Consider the following 21,189-nt stretch of genomic DNA (forward strand, 5'->3'; position numbering starts at 1 on the left):
CTCAACGACGAACCTGGGTTCACGAATGGCAAAACGTCATTTTTTCGGATGAATCCAGGTTCTGTTTACAGCATCATGATGATCGCATCCGTGTTTGGCGACATCGCGGTGAACTCACATTGGAAGCGTGTATTCGTCATCGCCATACTGGCGTATCACCCAGCGTGATGGTATGGGGTGCCGTTGGTCACACGTCTCGTTCACCTCTTGTTCGCACTGACAGCACTTTGAACAGTGGACGTCACATTTCAGATGTGTTACGACCCGTGGCTCTACCCTTCATTCGATCCCTGTGAAACCCTACATTTCAGCAGGATAATGCACGACCGCATGTTGCAGGTCCTGTACGGGCCTTTCTGGATACGGAAAATGTTCGACTGCTGCCCTGGCCAGCACATTCTCCAGATCTGGTCAATGGTGGCCGAGCAACTGGCTCGTCACGATACGCCAGTCACTACTCTTGATGAACTGTGGTATCGTGTTGAAGCTGCATGGGCAGCTGTACCTGTACACGCCATCCAAGCTCTGTTTGACTCAATCCCCAGGCGTATCAAGGCCGTTATTACGGCCAGACGTGGTTGCTCAGGGTACTGAGTTCTCAGGATCTATGCACCCAAATTGCGTGAAAATGTAATCACATGTCAGTCCTAGTATAATACATTTGTCCAATGTTTATCATCTGCATTTCTTCTTGGTGTAGCAATTTTAATGGCCAGGAGTGTATATTCGCCGCAATCTTCTACTACTCCCATATTCATTTATATGATTCGTTCTTTAGGGTGACTCATATGTTCTACTCTCTTTTTATTTAAGATAAATCTCCAGGATTCTCTTAGATATTTTTTTAAATATTGTATTGAACTTACGTCATAATGATTCTCCCCGTATGATGTTGTATATTATTTCATCCCCTATTTCAACTCTTTCGTACTACACGACGTCTCTGAAGTGAATACTTATAACAAAACGCTCGTCTTGGACCGCAAGTATTTATTTTATTTCTCTCATCCTTAATCGTTTTAGCATTATGCTGCCGGCCCATGTGACCGAGAAGTTCTAAGCGCTTCAGTACGGAACCGCGCTGCTGCTACGTTCACAGGTTCGAATCCTGCCTCGTGCATGGGTGTGTGTGATGTCCTTGGGTTAGTTAGCTTTAAGTAGTTGTAAGTCTAGGGGACTGATGACCACAGATGTTAAGTCCCAAAGTGCTTAGAGTCATTTGAACCACTTTGGCATTATGCCTTTACGCCATTCTCAAGGAACAACATCGTGTTGATACAAAGTATCGTGTCCAACTTAATCGTTTGCTTTGTTACGTGCTAGCACCACTCCCTGACGCCAATGTTACGACGCGAATCTGGAATCGCTTTGTAATTGGGAAGTCAAGCGAAGTGTGAGTGTGAGTAGCCCAGTGGTCCAGAGGTGTCAGTGACAGAGCGTTATCTGTAAATGCGTTTATTGGTCGAGTAAAGTGTACAGAGGCTTAGCTTCTTCAAAGCTGCTGGCAGCAGCCGAGCCCGGGGAGCACGTAGCGCGAAGAAATGCTGACGCCTCGTCAGCACGTCGTTGCCGCCGCTCGCTGCCCACACTGCGTGCACAGCTGGCCAAGGCAAGCTCAGTCCGCAAGATGTACACTAGTCCGCAAGATGTACACTACTGGCCATTAAAATTGCTACACCACGAAGATGACTTGCTACAGACGCGAAATTTAACCGACAGGAAGAAGATGCTGTGATATGCAAATGATTAGCTTTTCAGAGCATTCACACAAGGCTGGCGCCGGTGGCGACACCTACAACGTGCTGACATGAGGAAAGTTTCCAACCGATTTCTCATACTCAAATAGCAGTAGACCGGCGTTGCCTGGTGAAACGTTGTTGTGATGCCTCGTGTAAGGAGGATAAATGAGTACTATCACGTTTGATGGTCCTTCTCACTGGTTCTTCGACACGGACTTCCTCCGAAAGTTGCGTTTTTCATAGGAACCGAACTCCCACCTATGAGCCAGTGGCTCTGAGTACAAGAGCTTGTTTGTCCCCATTTATCGGACCTGTTAGCGCCCCTTGCCTTGCTGTGGTTATTTCTGTAATGATTCGAGCTCGATCTGCTGTCAACGTTTGACTTTCTAGCGGTGCTCAGATGCGGAACTACATAATGTTACGACACAGTGCATTGCTAAGTAGCCCATAGTATTTTGCGTTTTTGCCTGTCCTGTTCTCGAAGTCTCTAACTTTGGAGATAGGCTATACTGATATAATGATTGGCACATCAGTTCAGCTCCAAACTACTCCGTTCTGAGCTTGTCTGGTGGAATTTTAATAAAATTTTAAGCTTGTACAATAAATTTATTCCGCTGTGCAGCAGCGCTTACCATTAATACGATTATTTGGATGCGATAGTTTGCATCGACAGGAAATGCGTAAGGCTAAAAGAAATAAAATAAAACGAGCGTCTTATTATAAGTGCAAAATATGACCACCACGTCTCACAAGGCTTTTATGCAATACGTATCGTTAAGTGAATACATTGGCGAACAACATGGTCCACTGTTCCAGTTTCTCCACAGAAAGCTACCGTTAAGTCGTCTTCCTATATTATCCAGATGCATAAGATAAGGCCCATCCATGACTTACAAGAAAATGGATCACACCTCTAAAGGGTACGATTTAATTACTCTTATGTCTCCCCTTAATATAGGGAAAGAACTCATAGACCCGACGACCCGTTGTACCTGGATTCCAGTCCTCCTGTGATTCTATCATAATGCACGGAGCGATTTCTTCCCTGGGGTTCGCTCTTTTCCCTAATATCTTGGACAATTTTTCTGTTTGTCTTCTTCGAAACCAGTATTGCGCTCCCTTCTTTCTAACTCCCCTAAGAGACATTATTCCTAACATGATGAAAAGAGCTTCCGCAGAAGTGTTCCTGTATACATTCTGTAAATCGTATAAATATGCACTTCGCGTAGGGCTTGCTTAGGTGCAACTAGTCTTATCTAATGCGCCCACGTACTTGCAGTGTAATCTACAGTTGGGTCAAGAATAGTATCATGATGCAGTCTGGTATTTTTTAAGCGTAGGTGGAACTTACGCAGGTGAATTTCTGCAATTTTGTTTACGAGGCTAAGAACTCGTTGGCAGACAATTTTGAAATGTGTGTGAGTGTTTTACGTACAACTCAAGTACCTCGTTACCGCATATATGTGAACCAAATTATTGGTTTTTCTTATTGTTGGATTTCTTATCCATGACAGATACCCTTGGAGCACAATGTATAACGTTTTGTTCCTAGCTATTTTCAGTTTTTTCTGAGCACCTAGTATGAATCAACGACACAACACACTGACAATTTTCTTCTAATTTTGACCTGCGGTTTCTTGTTACTACTGTCAAGTCGTCTGCGTGGGCCGTGAATCCTTTTGATAGTTCGCCTACTTTCTGTAATAGAGTTTCCAGACAAATATCCCAGAACACTGGTCCACACAAAGAGCCCTGTGGGAATCTTTAGTTAGATGCTGGGCAGGACTCTGCTCTATAGTGTTTTGATTTTCCTTCTGTACTAACTTGTTACTAAAATTCTTCTGTTCATTGCCACTTGTATGGCGTCTACGAGCTCTTCGTCATTTTTGTTCACAAAAATACAAGTACAATCGTACTCCATCTGTCTGCCGTATCTTGAACTCACAATGCAACAGTTCCCAGTTTGCTTTCCGTAATTTGTAGCTGCGCGTCGTTGTATTATAATCTTCCACGTTATGCTCCTCATTAGATAAATTCAACTATCAAAATTTTCTAACAGTACATTTATAACACTCATGTGTCTTTTATTACATCCATACGTTGTTTTCTGACGTCCTCGTAGTAATCTTCTGCACGCGTTAAGCTGGTGTACAGAAAGAACTACACTCCTGGAAATTGAAATAAGAACACCGTGAATTCATTGTCCCAGGAAGGGGAAACTTTATTGACACATTCCTGGGGTCAGATACATCATATGATCACACTGACAGAACCACAGACACATAGACACAGGCAACAGAGCATGCACAATGTCGGCACTAGTACAGTGTATATCCACCTTTCGCAGCAATGCAGGCTGCTATTCTCCCATGGAGACGATCGTAGAGATGCTGGATGTAGTCCTGTGGAACGGCTTGCCATGCCATTTCCACCTGGCGCCTCAGTTGGACCAGCGTTCGTGCTGGACGTGCAGACCACGTGAGACGACGCTTCATCCAGTCCCAAACATGCTCAATGGGGGACAGATCCGGAGACCTTGCTGGCCAGGGTAGTTGACTTACACCTTCTAGAGCACGTTGGGTGGCACGGGATACATGCGGACGTGCATTTTCCTGTTGGAACAGCAAGTTCCCTTGCCGGTCTAGGAATGGTAGAACGATGGGTTCGATGACGGTTTGGATGTACCGTGCACTATTCAGTGTCCCCTCGACGATCACCAGTGGTGTACGGCCAGTGTAGGAGATCGCTCCCCACACCATGATGCCGGGTGTTGGCTCTGTGTGCCTCGGTCGTATGCAGTCCTGATTGTGGCGCTCACCTGCACGGCGCCAAACACGCATACGACCATCATTGGCACCAAGGCAGAAGCGACTCTCATCGCTGAAGACGACACGTCTCCATTCGTCCCTCCATTCACGCCTGTCGCGACACCACTGGAGGCGGGCTGCACGATGTTGGGGCGTGAGCGGAAGACGGCCTAACGGTGTGCGGGACCGTAGCCCAGCTTCATGGAGACGGTTGCGAATGGTCCTCGCCGATACCCCAGGAGCAACAGTGTCCCTAATTTGCTGGGAAGTGGCGGTGCGGTCCCCTACGGCACTGCGTAGGATCCTACGGTCTTGGCGTGCATCCGTGCGTCGCTGCGGTCCGGTCCCAGGTCGACGGGCACGTGCACCTTCCGCCGACCACTGGCGACAACATCGATGTACTGTGTAGACCTCACGGCCCACGTGTTGAGCAATTCGGCGGTACGTCCACCCGGCCTCCCGCATGCCCACTATACGCCCTCGCTCAAAGTCCGTCAACTGCACATACGGTTCACGTCCACGCTGTCGCGGCATGCTACCAGTGTTAAAGACTGCGATGGAGCTCCATATGCCACGGCAAACTGGCTGACACTGACGGCGGCGGTGCACAAATGCTGCGCAGCTAGCGCCATTCGACGGCCAACACCGCGTTTCCTGGTGTGTCCGCTGTGCCGTGCGTGTGATCATTGCTTGTACAGCCCTCTCGCAGTGTCCGGAGCAAGTATGGTGGGTCTGACACACCGGTGTCAATGCGTTCTTTTTTCCATTTCCAGGAGTGTATTATATACGCTGGGAAAGCCACAGATCAAAAATTACGTTCCTTCACTATTGCATGCACTGTGCGTTGGCTGTTACACCAGTCAAGTGTCTGACCATGCAGATCGTTACGGAATCCAGTAGCGTAACCTCCACCAACTAATAGCGTTGTTTCTGGATTTCCTTAGCGCGTGGAGGTGGTTCGGCGCTTATTGGCGATTCCCACTTCTCTCTACCACACAAACCGAATGGTCAACGCACTATCCAGTATACCTTTAATTTGAGGGCGGCCATCCAATTTTAGTCACAGAAAACGTCTGTTAATTCACTCAATCATATCCCTACTACATCGATTCTAACACATTAGGATGCCATCGAGCAGTAATTTTTTTACATATGACTTAACCATAGCAAATTTGAACGGGCGAATGACCACAGTATGGATGCTTCAGAAGATTGTTTCTTCTCTCCTGCATCTGCAAATTCCACCAGAGTTTGCTCTAGGGATTGTCAGTATTACCGCTTGTTGTACGTGACTCAGCTCTACGACGTATTTTCTGTTCGATCAACATCTTGGTCTTTGTTCTTTACAAAATGCCTTAAATTGTTATGCTTTAAATTGGTTATTAAAATATTTCAGAGGCCAACCTGATACTGCCTTTATAAACAGCTACGGAGTACAGGCTGTATCAAAAGGAATCATCCGATTTTTAAAAAATCATAATTATTATGTTATTTGAGATATGTGCGTGAAAAACGTACCGTTGGAAAGACAAAGCTCTCGAGGTTCGCATGGTTCCCGCCACAATGGCACCTGGAAGTGCGGGAATTTTTAAATCAAAGGATTACTGAACGATGCATCGGTCGCACAGGACCAAATGATTCAGCCTTACATTACTGGCCTCCAAGGTCACCGGACTTGACAGTATGTGATTATTTCTTGTGGGGAGTTTATAAAAGACTCTGTTTATGTGCCCCCTTCTGTGGTGACGTGTGGGTGCTATTCTGTCATTCTGCGCAATGGATTAATCTGAGATGTACCCTTTACCCTGTGGCTCCTGCAAGATGCAATTTCCACCCCCACACTACTGCAGAAGTCAGACAGACGCTCCTAACGTTCTAAAGAGAAATGCCTGAAAAACTTTCAGCAATAAATATCTTCTCGAGTCGTCCGCTGTAAGGAAATGACACAGAAATTCACAAAATTTCTTACGTAACTAATGGGATACTTGGGTACTGGAGTAGTGCTAGTTAGTGTAAGAAAAACACGAAGCTAACGAAAATTATTATTTATTTTGCAAAAATTCTGAGAAATTATAATGGCACTTTTAGTTATGAACTGAAAAAGTTATTTCGGGGTTCTTTTCGGAATGTGAAGTTACCTCTTAAGGATAGGATTCGCCAATGAAATTTCTATACAAAGTTTAAGATTGTTATTGACTTGTCAGAATGGCTGAGAGCTGCCCTACTCAACTTGAATAATTATCTGTTAGAATGTTGCTAGGTACGGTCGAGGCTGTCGTGTGTGAAATGCAGTGAAGTGTACTGTTGTGGAGGAAATACGGGGCTCGCAAGAGCTGTAGCGCACAATACTGTAAGCTGCGATGACTGCTGTCTGCGCCGCTCGCCGCTGACATATAAGATAACTCTCATTCTATCTGGATTGACCTTCGCCAATCAAACTCTCCCTACGCCTTGATGAAGTCAAGGACTCTTACTCGCCCCTAGTCTAACTATTGGCGTGGTACACCGGTCAGATAACCAGTCCACTGCGATGCCACTCAAAAATTCGTTCGCAGTCGTTTAACTATAACTCTGTCCGTTCACACCGCACAATAAGTGTGGCAGCCAACACAATGAACAACGCTTAATCGCAAGGACTCAATACAGAGTCACACTCTGATTCGCTCTCGACAGAAGTGCTCTCCCAGTGAAGTACTGAGGAGACACTTGTTCCTCGCTCTTTGAGTACACGTACGAGCGCTCACGCTCTCGTTACGTGTTCTCGCTCCAAGAGCGACAATGGAACGGCCCCTCTCCACGCCAGACGTGAAGGGGTATATCTTTCAGTCTCTTCCATTACTCCTTCAGCTCAAGGCATCAGAATATCGTCTGCCAATCAGCATTGCTCTTCTAAAACGGGAGAATGACGTTTCGTTTAAGGCGACCAATCCGGAAATCTGTAGCATCGGCGTTTGGCGTTTGCTGTCTCCCTGTGAAAATCTCTGAAACTACGTGCTATATTTGTAAAGAATGTGCGCTCCCACACAAAGTAGTGGAATTTGCTTTTATGCCAAACACGAGGTCGTTCTTCCTTTCACTTGGGCAAACGCTGTCTGCTCCACAGGCAGTCGAGGTTGACTCGTCCTCTGAAGGGACCGGTCTCCCAGCGTGTGGTCTGACTCTCTCGAACCAAAAGCTCTTGTGATGGTCGTGTCTGGAATGTATGTGTGTACGCCACCCTCGAGTATTTCAACCACGGTGCGCTTACTTGTTATTTGCATATCGTTTACATGAATTCATACAGCACTGACTTTATCTTATCGAGTTTGGGTTCGAATGAAGCATCTTGATGTGCGGAATATGATTGTGAGGGTGGAATATGTAAGCAATGAAGGTCAGGAGACCACGATGTCTTACACCCTTACCAACAACAATGAACAAACTGAGACATCGCATAACAGCAGCTGTGGAACTGTAGCTCAAGACATGCTCGCTGCAGTATGGGAACATTGACATATGGTGTGCATCTCAAGAGGGGCATATTGAACATCTATGAGAAGGTATGAAAAAAAATTTTTTTTGAGTTTCCCATTCATGAAGAAACAAAATTCTTTGTATACGTTTATTAGTTTCAGAAATATAGTCGTGCCAAGTCGGATGATTCTTTTTGATACATCTTGTTCATTTCCTGCTTGCAGAATTTGCCTCAATTCGGCGAGCATCTACAGAGACGAGAGGAGATCATAGCGGAGATGAAGAGGAAGCAGGAGCCCCTGGGTGCAAGCAAACCCTCCGAGCCGCTGAGGCCTGCGCATCAACCGCGTAAGCCGGTGCCCAGCGTCCAGGATATCGTGGGGCAGGCGCTGCCACACATCGGCGCCTACAAGGCTCTCGACAACACCAAGCAAGTCGTCGCCGTCGTGGACGAGGTGAGAGGCAATCTTCTACAAGCTAACACGCTGGAATCATAACGTGTAGGCTTCCACGGCCTGCATCTTCATTAATTAAAACTTCCGAGCTAAGATGCCGTGGTCGAACAGTAGAAATTCTTCCTCGTGACGTTTCATTGCCAACATCTCCCGAGATTAGCCAACGACTGACTGCTAGGCCGGGACCAGATTCATCAAACACGTCGAGGACTCGCGGTACCTATCAGTCATCTGTTAAATCTCCATTTATTTATTAGCAACACAGTACAGTTTTGTGATTGGAATAAGGTGGATAGGCAAACATTTAGATTTATGGAACGTAGTGCAGAACTGTCTTCTAATAGGCAGAAGAAAAAGTTTGACAATTTACAGAAGGGCAGACAGGAAACACCGGTTACAGACAATTCCCGTACGGTCATTAATTTGTCCGGAAAAGAACTACCTAAGGAAGACGTTTCTGTTCTCTCAAAAGGAGGAAATTTTGCAATTACTCCACTGAAGGTTCCCACGGAGGATACTGTAGCTAATATAGAAGCGGGAATTCGTCTGTTACCATCACATTCTGCCGATGAAATTAGGGTAGAAACAGCCAAGGTACTACGTAAAGCTTAGCCACCTAGCAGTAATTTGTCTCAAGGAGAAAAGAATGAGTTACGGAAGATTGATGAGCACAAGAATATTATCGTACTTACCGCTGATACAGGCAGTGTTACCGTTGTGTTGAAGAGTGAAGACTACCGCAGTAACGTCAGTGACCTCTTGGATCCTACCACTTATAAAAGTTGAAAAAGGATCCTGTTGTTGTTGTTGTTATTGTTGTTGTGGTCTTCAGTTCAGAGACTGGTTTGATGCAGCTCTCCATGCTCCTCTATGCTGTGGAAGCTTCTTCATCTCCAAGTAACTACTGCAACCTACATCCTTCTGAATCTGCTTAGCGTATTCATCTCTTGGACTCCCTCTACGATTTTTATCCTTCACTCTGCCCTCCAGTACTAAATTGGTGATTCCTTGATGCCTCAGAACATATCCTACCAACCGATCCCTTCTTCTAGTCAAGTTGTGCCACAAATTCCTTTTCTCCCCAATTCTGTTCAGTACCTCCTCATTAGTTACGTGAACTAGCCATCTAATCTTCAGTATTCTTCTGTAGCACCACATTTCGAAAGCTTCTATTCTCTTCTTATCTAAACCGAATATCGTCCATGTTTTACTTCCATACGGGGCTTCACTCCATACTAGTACTTTCAGAAAAGACTTCCTGACTCTTAAATCTATACTCGATGTTAACAAATTTCTCTTCTTCAGAAACCCTTTCCTTGCCATTGGCAGTCTACCTTTTATATCCTCTCTACTTCGACCATCATCAGTTATTTTGCTTCCCAAATAACAAAACTCATTTACAACTTTAAGTGTCTCATTGCCTAATCTGATTCCCTCAGCATCCCCTGATTTAATTCGACTACATTCCATTATCCTCTTCGGCCGCCGTGGCCGAGCGGTTCTAGGCGCTTCAGTCCGGAACCGCGCTGCTGCTACGGTCGCAGGTTCGAATCCTGCCTCGGGCATGGATGTCCGTGATGTCCTTAGGTTAGTTAGGTTTAAGTAGTTCTAAGTCCAGGGGACTGATGACCTCAGATGTTAAGTCCCATAGTGCTTAGAGCCATTTGAACCATCCATTATCCTCATTTTGCTTTTGTTGATATTCATCTTATATCCTCCTTTCAAGACACTCTCCATTCCGTTCAATTGCTCTTCCAGGTCCTTTGCTGTCTCCGACAGAATTACAATGTCATCGGCAAACCTCAAAGTTTTTATTTCTTCTCCATGGATTTTAATTCATTCTCCAAATTTTTCTTTTGTTTCCTTTACTGCTTGCTCAATATACAGATTGAATAACATCGGGGATAGCCTACCACCCTGTCTCACTCCCTTCCCAACCACTACTTTCCTTTCATGATCCTCGACTCTTATTACTGCCATCTGGTTTCTGTACAAATTGTAAACAGCCTTTCGATCCCTGTATTTTACCCCTGCAACCTTCAGAATAGAGAGTATTCTATCTGCGGAGCTGGTTGGCGTATAAACTTGTACTACTGTGGTAGGCGTGAGCTTCATGTCTATCTTGGCTACAATAATGCGTACACTATCCTGTTCGTAGTAGCCTACCTGCGATCCTCTTTTTTATTCCTTATTAAACCTACTCCTACATTACCACTATTTTATTTTGAATTTATAACCCTGTATTCACCTGACCTGAAGTCTTGTTCTCCTGCCACCGAACTTCACTAATTCCCACTATATCTAACTTTAACCTATCCATTTCCATTTTTAAATTTTCTAACCTACCTACCCGATTAAGAGATCTTACATTCCACGCTATATAAAAAATATCTTTGCAAAACGGAAGCTTACCCTTCTAGATTATATGGGCTGCCTACCTAAGGTTCATAAGCCCAATATCCCACTGAGACCAGTGCTATCGGATCCGTTGGCTTTATTTCGACCCGTGTGGATTTCTTTAACGGGTTTTCGAGACTAAAAGTAATAACGAGATGACAGCACACTAGCGTCAGCAAGAGAAATAGAAACTAATGAAAACCTAAGTTTTAGAATAATGAACTAGAATCAAGTTCTGCTTCGCGTAACTGCTTCAATTGATTAAACACATGTTACCTTCATGTTAATAACTCATCAGACCTAGAAGTCGCTGTTGGAAAGCGGAAATTCTTGATGATACAAGACCGTGTTCATGTTTAGTTTCAATGCAATGAAATAATTTGCAAGATAATAGCAGTCATAATCGGACTTCGTAGAAAACATTAGAGTGCAGGCTAGACTTGTAGAAATGAAAATGCATAAACGATAGCGAGCGAATGTTGCGTTACCAAACCAGCGACTTCCAACGAATTTAAGATTCTGAAACGTTAACATAAGCTTTACACATAATTAGTAAAAGGCGTCAATCACATTATTAGATAATAAAAACATACTTAAGCTCATATCTGTTAGTATTCAAATAAGGTTACAGAACGTAAAAGATACGTGACCTTACAGGATGGCGGTCGGAACAACAAGAATCCACATGAGTTCCAAAAGAAATCCGTTGAAATTCGATTACTCGATAAATAGTACAGTTCTCAAGGCTGTCAATTCAATTAAGTACCTGGGTGTAAAAATCACGAACAACTTCAGTTGGAAAGACCACATAGATAATATTGTGGGGAAGGCGAGCCAAAGGTTGCGTTTCATTGGCAGGACACTTAGAAGATACAACAAGTCCACTAAAGAGACAGCTTACACTACACTCGTTCGTCCTCTGTTAGAATATTGCTGCGCGGTGTGGGATCCTTACCAGGTGGGATTGACGGAGGACATCGAAAGGGTGCAAAAAAGGGCAGCTCGTTTTGTATTATCATGTAGTAGGGGGGAGAGTGTGGCAGATATGATACACGAGTGGAGATGGAAGTCATTAAAGCAAAGACGTTTTTCGTCGCGGCGAGATCTATTTACCAAATTTCAGTCACCAACTTTCTCTTCCGAATGCGAAAATATTTTGTTGAGCCCAACCTACACAGGTAGGAATGATCATCAAAATAAAATAAGAGAAATCAGAGCTCGAACAGAAAGGTTTAGGTGTTCGTTTTTCCCGCGCGCTGTTCGGGAGTGGAATGGTAGGGAGATAGTATGATTGTGGTTCGATGAACCCTCTGCCAAGCACTTAAATGTGAATTGCAGAGTAATCATGTAGATGTAGATGTAGATGTAGAAGGAATAGCAACAAGAAGAAGACTTATCGTACTTAGCATTTTCTATTAAAAAAGTATACAGAATTGGAAAAAGATATTAATTCGTCACATAGAGATACATTCTGTTTCAGGCATAGTAGTTCTACCTTTGACATAGCGGAATGTAATGATTCGTTACAGTCGAATACGTCCATACCAACTCAGCCGCTGCAAGTTTATTTTATCTTGAAGTCTTAAAACTGGACCTTGTTTTGGATTTCCACATTTCTGATTCTGTCCTTCCGTGTCTTTCAGCTCATGCTACGTACAAACCTCATCTCAGCTGCCTGAATTCTGCTGGTGTCTTTACTTGTGATGGTCCATGCTTCACAATCATATGTCAGAACCGGACTGTAATAGGTTTCATAGATGACTCTCAGAAATTTTAGTGGTACTTTCTTGTTCCATATCATATCTTTAACAATTTGATAGAAGCTACTACCTGCTTGGATTCTCTGGGCGATTTCTTTCTCTGTGTAACCAGTAACGGAGACAACACTGGCAAGATATTTGAAATGATGGGTCATCTGTAGCCGATACCCCTCCATTTCGACATGTCTCATTAGTTGTCCACTGTGTAACCAGTAACGGAGACAACACTGGCAAGATATTTGAAATGATAGGTCATCTGTAGCCGATACCCCTCCATTTCGACATGTCTCATTAGTTGTCCATACCTCTTCATGACAATTACCTCACTTTTCTCTTGGCTGAAAATGAGATCACTTACTTCAGCAGGTTCTGCCCAGGTGTTTATTTGATCTTGAAGGTCTTCTAAAGCGTCAACTCATAGACATATGTCATCAGAAAACAACATAGATTTCACGTTTTCACCTTCGGTTGTTTAGTGTACTTTTCCCTGGATCTCGTTCAACACAGTAATGAAAAGAGGACAGAACTCCACCTTGGCTTAACCCACATTTCATGTCAAATGTTACAGCGATTCCTACAGATGTTTTTGGCCTTTCTATGGCTGTCATCGTACAAATTCTTAATCCTGCGTAACATGTCATCCTGTATTCCAATTTTCTTCTGTGTTTCCCACATTTTTCTCTGTTCCCAGCATCAAAAGCTTTCGTTATATCCAGAAAGGCTATCCACAGGTCTCTGTTGTGTTCGTAGCATTTTTCCATTAACTGGAGTAGAGCAAAAATTAAATTAACTATTCAGCTTCCCTTCCTGGATCCATACTGTTCTTCCAGGAGTTTCATTCACTCAGTGGTTTGATATTAAACTCTATAATTCTTTCATAAACTTTATCGTCTTGAGGTGTTAAAGTGATACCTCTACAATTACAGCCTTTCTTCCTGCCATTTCTCTTGAATGTTGGGATCATGATGCCTATTTTCCTAACTCTTTTTTCCATATCTTACAAAAGTGTCTGTAGATCCATTATTTTCCCGCAACTTCCATGGCTCTGATCATTTCTCCGGTTATTTCATCAACACCAGCGGATTTTCCTGTTTTAATATATTTCCAGCCATGTTCAAACGCGTTTCCAAGTTATGACTGTCCCATTGTCTGTGTCAAATGGATGTTATACAACACTGTCTTCTTGTGTACGGTGTACGAGGTTTGTTCAAAAAATTTTGGAACTATGTCCACAAAATTTTTCTACGATTACCTTTTACTTATCGTGCATGGTCTACTCCGAAATATTCTCCTCCACAATTGATACATCGCTTCCAACACCGTTTCCACTTCCGGAAGCAGTCTTGGTACTCCTCTTCCTGGATCGCGCGAAACGCCGTCCGTCAATTTTCTTTGATCTCGTCTATCGTTTCAAATCTTCATCCTTTCAACAGAGTTATCGACTTTGGAAAGAAAAAAAAGTCTGGAGAGTATGGAGGAAGGCAACAAAGAAATTTCGTTTTTTCTGGAATAGTCACACACCAAAACCGATGAATGTACGGGCGCGTTATCGTGATGCAAGTCATGAATTGTCTCGCCACATTTCAGGCCGTTTCCTTCTCTCGTTTTCTCGCAACCGTCGCAACACGTCCCGATGTTACCGTCGATTAGCAGTTTGTCCCAGTGGCACGAATTCCTGATGAACTAATCTTTCAAAATCATAGAAATATGTCAGCATGTCTTCCACATTTGACCTGACCTGCCGAGTTTTTCTTTGTCTGGGAGAACCTTTCCAGACCCAGTGTGAAGATTGAACCTTGGTCTCAACATCATAACCGTAGACCGATATCTCATCGTAAGTTATGATTCTCTTAAGGAACATCTCGTTCTCATTTGTGCGATCAAAAGCTCTTCGCAGACTAAGAGGCGAAGAGTGGTCTTGACCCATGAACCGTGGGACGAACTTGGCGGCATCACGATACACTCAAAGATGCTGTGTCAGGATTTCATGATATGATCCAACTGAAGCGTTACATTCTTTTGCCATCTCTCGGACAGCCAGTCTTCGATTGGCACGCACAATTTCGCTAACGTTCCGACAAGAGTGTCGTCCGTAGACGTCGAAGGGCGTCCAGAACGAGGGTCATATTTAACTTCTGTCCAGCCATTCTTAAACCGTGTGAACCATTCGTAACACCGAGTACGGCTTAAGTAATCATCACCGTATGACTCCTGCATCATTTGCTGTGTCCATGTAAAGGTTTTCTTGAGTTTCGCGTAAAATTTAATGCAGACGCGTTGCTTCCCTTACTCCGCCGTTTCGGAATTCGTAAACTGAGCTACACAACGTTCTACTCAATACAGCACTGAACAAGAACTAACAGACAAACAGCAGTTACACATTAAACACAAGCATGTGCAGGGATGCCAACCGCATATCGCTCCAACGCACCATTGGCGCGAAATTACGAATATTCCGGAATTTTTTAAACAGACCTCGTATATAATTTACATGCAACAGCTCATCAAATTAAGACTTCCAAGTTTCTTAATCATACCACCATATGTGATGAGATTCCCGTTATTGTCCGTTAGGTACATGAAATGTTCCTGATCTCTCTTTCTGCTTTCCATCATCCTCTTTGAGTGCATCATTCCACTTGTTAAATCACTTCTCTCGTTCTTCTGTAACAACTAGCGTTGCTTGAGTCTTAGCAGTTGTGTATACTTCTTTATGAATCGACACATATTCGAATAAATTCCTAATGGTGGTCAATAATCTTTTATAAAATTCTTCATAAAGAAACAGTTTTAATTCCTTGAGAAATGCTGAGGTGGTGTAGTGAACAATTAGTTGTTTTCCGATCGAAGATCGCAATAGCTCGAAAATATTCACATCCATTGAGTTCAGAGGCTTCAGGACGTCTATTGTTTCATACTTCCGAAACCAACATTTTTCAGTTGCCTATGTATGAGCATAATTACGTTGATGGATGTACTCCAGTTTTGGGAACAATCTTTAGTTATTGAATCAACTTGGTCGCCTAAACTGAGTTCACAGTACTGAAAATGAAATGATCGTATGGTAGAGATGGCCAGGACCCACCTGGGAAAGTTCGGCCGCCGAGTTGCAAACCTTTTCAGTTAACGCTACAATGGGCTACTTGCTTGTCGATGATGATGAAATGATCTTGAGGACAACACGATACAACACCCGGTCCCTGGTCGGAGAAACTCTCCGAACTGGTCGGGAATCGAACTCGGGCACATTGACCATTCAGCTAAGAACGGCGCACTTCACAGTAATTATTAGTTTTCTCTCCGCTTACTGCGACCATAAGACTTTCTAACGGTCGCTTTACAGAGGAAAAGAACTGCGCCAGTCTTCTTCTTTTGCATCTCGGCGCTTCGTCTACAGGGTCGGCATTGTTATACGTGTTGAGGCGATATTAAAGTGCGCGTCATTTATGACGGCGGCCGAGTTTAGGTTCGTTCTGCGCATCTGACGTCACAAAACACAGTCAGCCAATGAACAGAGAACGACGTTGCCAAAGCTGGATTGCAGTGCAGAGCACGGACGAGTGCCTTCAGTTTTAGAAACCTTCAGTCATAAATAAAGTAACTGAGCAAAAGCAGTGTCTTGATAGCAGACTTTCTTTAACAGAAAGTTTGGAAAAAGCATTCTTTATACCAATTGCTTCATATTCTATTAATTAATTAAACCAAACAAGCAATAAGCCTCCTAATTCAGGCGATAGCAAGAAAAGGTGTTTGTATCATTCTCACAAACCGCTTTTTCGCAATAAAGAACAACGGTGATTGTTTATTTCCTATTGTACTTCGACGAAACGTGAATAATTCATAGTCATACCAACAGTGTTTGTCGGTATTTTGCGTGATATGTTGGGAGATATATTGAATGACGAGCTGCGTTAGCGTAATAGTTAAAGTGTAGGGCTGCCAAGCCAAACGTTCTGAGTTCAAGCCTTGTTCAGTACTAAATATTTTCTTTATTTAAAAACAATATCGAAGTGTCTTACTTCATGAATTTTATTCGTTTGAATGTAATTTTGTGAAATTTCTAGTGACAACTAAAATCGACTATACGGAAAGTATACGCTATGGACTTTTACCTCTGCAAACTCTTCAAAATTTCGTGCAATGGTTTACTACATATAATGCTGCACAATAACTGCGTTGAACTTCGGAACAAAATTAAGTCATTAAGGGGGGGGGGGGGGGAGGTATCAGTCAAGAAGATGTGTAAAAATCAAATTTTTGGGCCAAATAGTTCTTGTGAAATCGAATGATAAAGTGTGTCAAAGCAGTCGAAATAGCATGTGTCTTGTCTGCACAGGCGAGCAGTGCAATGATGACAAAATCGCGCACATCGCGGAATGCGGGGAGCACGTCTCTGTAGCAGCGAAAGGTTTAATGCGGCCGTGGTGGCTTTACTTCATAAACTGCGCGCTCCCCCCTAAACGTAAGTTTGGGAACTATACTATGGCGCTTCTTCTCTTGGCGCGTACAACTGGCAAAGCAGCAATCACCCACGTCTGGGTGGGCATGCGCGAACCGCCAAGATAAATGAATTGAACTATAGTGGTATTTGGTGGACGGTACTCGTTTCCTGCTTTCGGCCGGTGAGCGGCGAGGACGTCTTGTTTACGTCCCGTCCGCAGAGTCGCGGTCCCGTCGGCAGAGTCGCGAGCGCGCGTAGTTTGTTTACTTCCTCGCCGCAGCTAATACTCGCGTCCGTTAACACTGAGTCGCCATGGCTCATTCGTACAGAAAAGCTACCATCAAGATCAGCTTCCAGCCCGACTACGCACGACCACGAGCCTTTGAAGTCGAACGATTTATCCGTGACGAAGTTCAAATACCAACACAGCACATCATCGGTATCCACCTATCCATCACAAGCAGCGTCGTTTACGTCAAGATGGTCGATGACGAGTTATGTCACGCAGTTGTGAACAGATGCGCGAACACTCTCAAGTTCAAACACTCCGATGGTCACATCGGAGAGGTTACTGTTGACCATGCTGGACTAGGATTACGCACACTAAGAGTCTTCGAACTCCCTTTCGAAGTACCACCGGACGTCGTTACCTCAGCTTTCCGCCCTTATGGGACGGTAATTAGCCACGTGGCCGAAAAATGGAACACCTTCGAGACGTACCAAGTCCTCAACGGCGTCCGACAAGTGAAAATTGAATTAAAGAAACATGTGCCGTCCTCCTTAGTCATAGGTGGCTGTCGAGCAATAATAATGTACGACGGCCAACCTCGTACTTGTTCTGGTTGCGGCCAGGAGGGTCATGTCCGCTCGGCGTGTATTCAACGTCGGATTACACAACTTCCATTGCATGACACGACACCACCTCCTACGCTCACGGCCCTCCCCCTCAATTACGCAGAGGTGACACGATCGACCGTCATGACAGACGACAACCCCCCCGGAAGACAGGAAGCGTTAGAATGCGCACCTGTCGCCGGTCCTGGATTGACCAACACCATTACTGTGTCTGCAGGGGTTGAAGAACGCCGCCCATCGACTCCACAAGAAGATTCGGACGAGAGAATGGAACTCGACGCTAGGGTTGTACCGACCTCTGCCTTTCTCCCTGAGGGGGATGCTATGCGGGAACCACAAACTCTTTCGGACTCAGAAACCCACGTCCGCAAACAAAGGTCACCGAGAAAACATAAAAAGCGACGTCGCACACCCTCAGACGATTGCCTCCAGCGGACGTCTTCTCCAGTTGACGACCGGACGGCCGACGAAACGACGAGGAGAATGGATGACACGAGATCGCCCTCACCTGTCACTTTGTCTGATTTTGACAAATCCGTTTCCGCTCCCTCGGACAAACGTATGGCCAGCACAGCGCCCGCCGTTGGTACACAACCGGAAACAACTGCGGATTCACCCTTAGTCACTCAGCCCACAAGTGTTCTACCGCAGCCACCGTTAACTTGCGGACCTTGGGCGGATGACATTGAAGACGATACTACGGCCGCTGTGGTGGATGAGGAGAGGGATCTCTCCTCCCACACCTCGGCCCCTCCCGAGTAGCAACAGATGACGGCGCGGACGCGGCCAGCAGATCACAGGCCCCACTTTTTACGGCGACACTGACGGCAGCCCCCACCGCAGGTGACGATCTACAAACCTATCGCTTAACGACCATCAACATTAACACCATTCGGACACGTACGAAGTTGTCGCTGCTCCAAGACATGCTCAATGCAGCAGACGTTGACATTGTCTTTCTCCAAGAAGTCTTCGTTGAAGATTTCCCGGGTATGTATGGTTATACGGCTCATGTGTCCCACGCCTCGCCAACTAACAGTGGAGTCGCCATTCTCCTCAGAGAGGGCCTCGAGGCGGACGAAGTCCGATATCTCCCCGACGCTAGAGGAATGGCCGTCACGGTGCAAGGCGTCCGGTTTATCAATGTGTACGCCCCTTCCGGAATGAATCGCCGTCGTGACCGATCGCTCTTCTTCGCAGAAGGAATAGCACCGCTTTTTCAGGGCAGGCACGATGACTTGATATTAGGGGGCGATTTCAATTGCACCCAAGCACCTAAAGATCAGCTGCCACGCCATTCACCGTGCCCCGAACTTGGGACACTCATCGGCGATCTCCAGCTAGTAGATACATGGGAACATGTCCGAGGAAATAGACCGGGATACACCCATTTCACGAGTCACTCGTCTAGTCGCATCGATAGGATTTACGTCTCCCGTTCTCTCGCGGCAACGGTGAGTGACGCGGAGGTGTGGCCAGTAGCCTTCTCTGATCACGAGGCCTATATATGTGCCGTCACCCTTCGTCGCCAACGGGTGTGGCGCAGCCGACATCCCTGGAAATTAAACCTTGCTCATCTCGCTTCTCCGGATTGTCGACGCGCCATCGAAGACACGTGGAGTTTGTGCGTCCGCCGCCTCCCAACGTATCCTACGTCGATTAGTTGGTGGTTAACCTGCGCCAAGCCGGCCCTACGGCGAACCTTTATTACGTATGGTCGTGAGACTGCTGCTTGGAGGCGACAGACCCTTGATTTTTATTTCACCGTCCTTCGCGAATGCGCCTCCTTGCCACCCACACCGGAACGACAGCTGACAGTTCAGCGTGCGAAAGCACAGATCGTAGCCCATATGCGCCGACACCTCGAAGGGACGATCGTCCGAGCGCGGACACAAGACAGACTCGCAACGGAACGACCCACCATGTACCACGTCATCCGAGAACGTACACTGCGAAGACGGGCGCTGATACATGCCATCACCACTGAGGACGGCCTTCATCACACCACACAACGCGATATTGCTGCAGCCTTCTTCGACCATTACGCACGACTTTATTCTGCTCAATGTTCCGACCCGATGACGGTGACAGCAGTCTCACAACTGGTTTACGGCATTGTCCCACAGGATTTACAAACTGAATTATTGAACGACATTACGGAAGACGAAGTTATCGACGCCATCGGTAAAGGAGCGGCGAATAAGTCTCCTGGCCCCGACGGGCTCCCTGTGGAGTTTTATAGAACTTTTCAGTATTTACTGGCTCCTAAGTTAACAGACATCTGTCGGGAGCTTATGTCCCCCGCGGTGCCGCTCCCTGCGACCTTCGTAGAAGGAATAATTATACCGGTTCACAAGCCTAAAGGTGGGGCTCGAATACAAGATTACCGCCCGCTAACACTCGTCAACTGCGACATGAAGATATTCACCAGACTATTAGCAAACCGTCTACGACCGACCCTACCTTACGTCATCTCGCCAGATCAGACTTCCCTAGGGGGTATCAACAACATCCACACAGCACTGTGTCGATACCGTGACTTAATAGCCCTAGCCAGGGCACGCCGCGTCCCGGGAGCGCTGGCATCACTAGATTTTAGCCAAGCGTTTGATCGAGTGGATCACGCATACCTAACGTCCGTTCTCCAGCACATGCAGTACCCACAGCAATTCACAGCCGTCGTGATGCGCCTACTCCGAGGAGCGACTTCCAAAGTGCTCGTTAACGGGCGTCTCTCGCAGTCCCTCCCGATTTTCCGCTCCGTCCGTCAAGGCTGCCCCTTGTCGACGTTACTATATGCTCTGGCACTGGAACCGCTCCTCTGTGGTCTCCGTCAACGCCTCACCGGTCTTACCCTACGTGACGTCACATTTCGCTGTACAGCATATGCAGACGACCTGGTTCTCGTGTTCCGCAATCGCGATGATGTCAACAGAGCACTAGAATGGATTACCACGTACGGTGTGGCTTCCGGCAGCTGTCTCAACGTCGCCAAATCGGTCGCCATGGCCATAGGAGACGGGTTGACCCCAGCGTGTGTCGAACCCCTACAGCTTCGTGGCACTATCAAATGTCTCGGAATAGAGTTTCACGACGACATACGACGCACCGCGGCTCTTAACTACCGCCGCTTATTACAACAAATTCGGGTCCAGATCTTCAACCTTCGTCTGCGGACCCTCGACATTCTCCAAAGGACACACTTCGTTAATCTTTACCTCGCATCGCGCCTTCCACACATAGCGCGTGTTCTCCCAATACCGTTACTGATGGCTCGACGTC

The 21,189-nt window shown here is 45.7% G+C and overlaps 1 protein-coding gene across 1 annotated transcript in view; it reads left to right on the forward strand.

The window, feature by feature from the left end:
• LOC126471525 (dihydropyrimidine dehydrogenase [NADP(+)]) overlaps window positions 1-21,189 on the forward strand; it is a 272,626-nt gene that overhangs the window by 209,729 nt on the left and 41,708 nt on the right. Inside the window, exon 17 of the mRNA XM_050099748.1 lies at window positions 8,224-8,454. Within this exon, the coding sequence (XP_049955705.1) occupies window positions 8,224-8,454 (231 nt within the window). The remainder of the gene's footprint in view (window positions 1-8,223; window positions 8,455-21,189) is intronic.

This window comes from Schistocerca serialis, chromosome 3 (assembly GCF_023864345.2).
Source record: "Schistocerca serialis cubense isolate TAMUIC-IGC-003099 chromosome 3, iqSchSeri2.2, whole genome shotgun sequence".
In the NCBI taxonomy this organism is placed as follows: Eukaryota; Metazoa; Arthropoda; class Insecta; order Orthoptera; family Acrididae; genus Schistocerca; species Schistocerca serialis.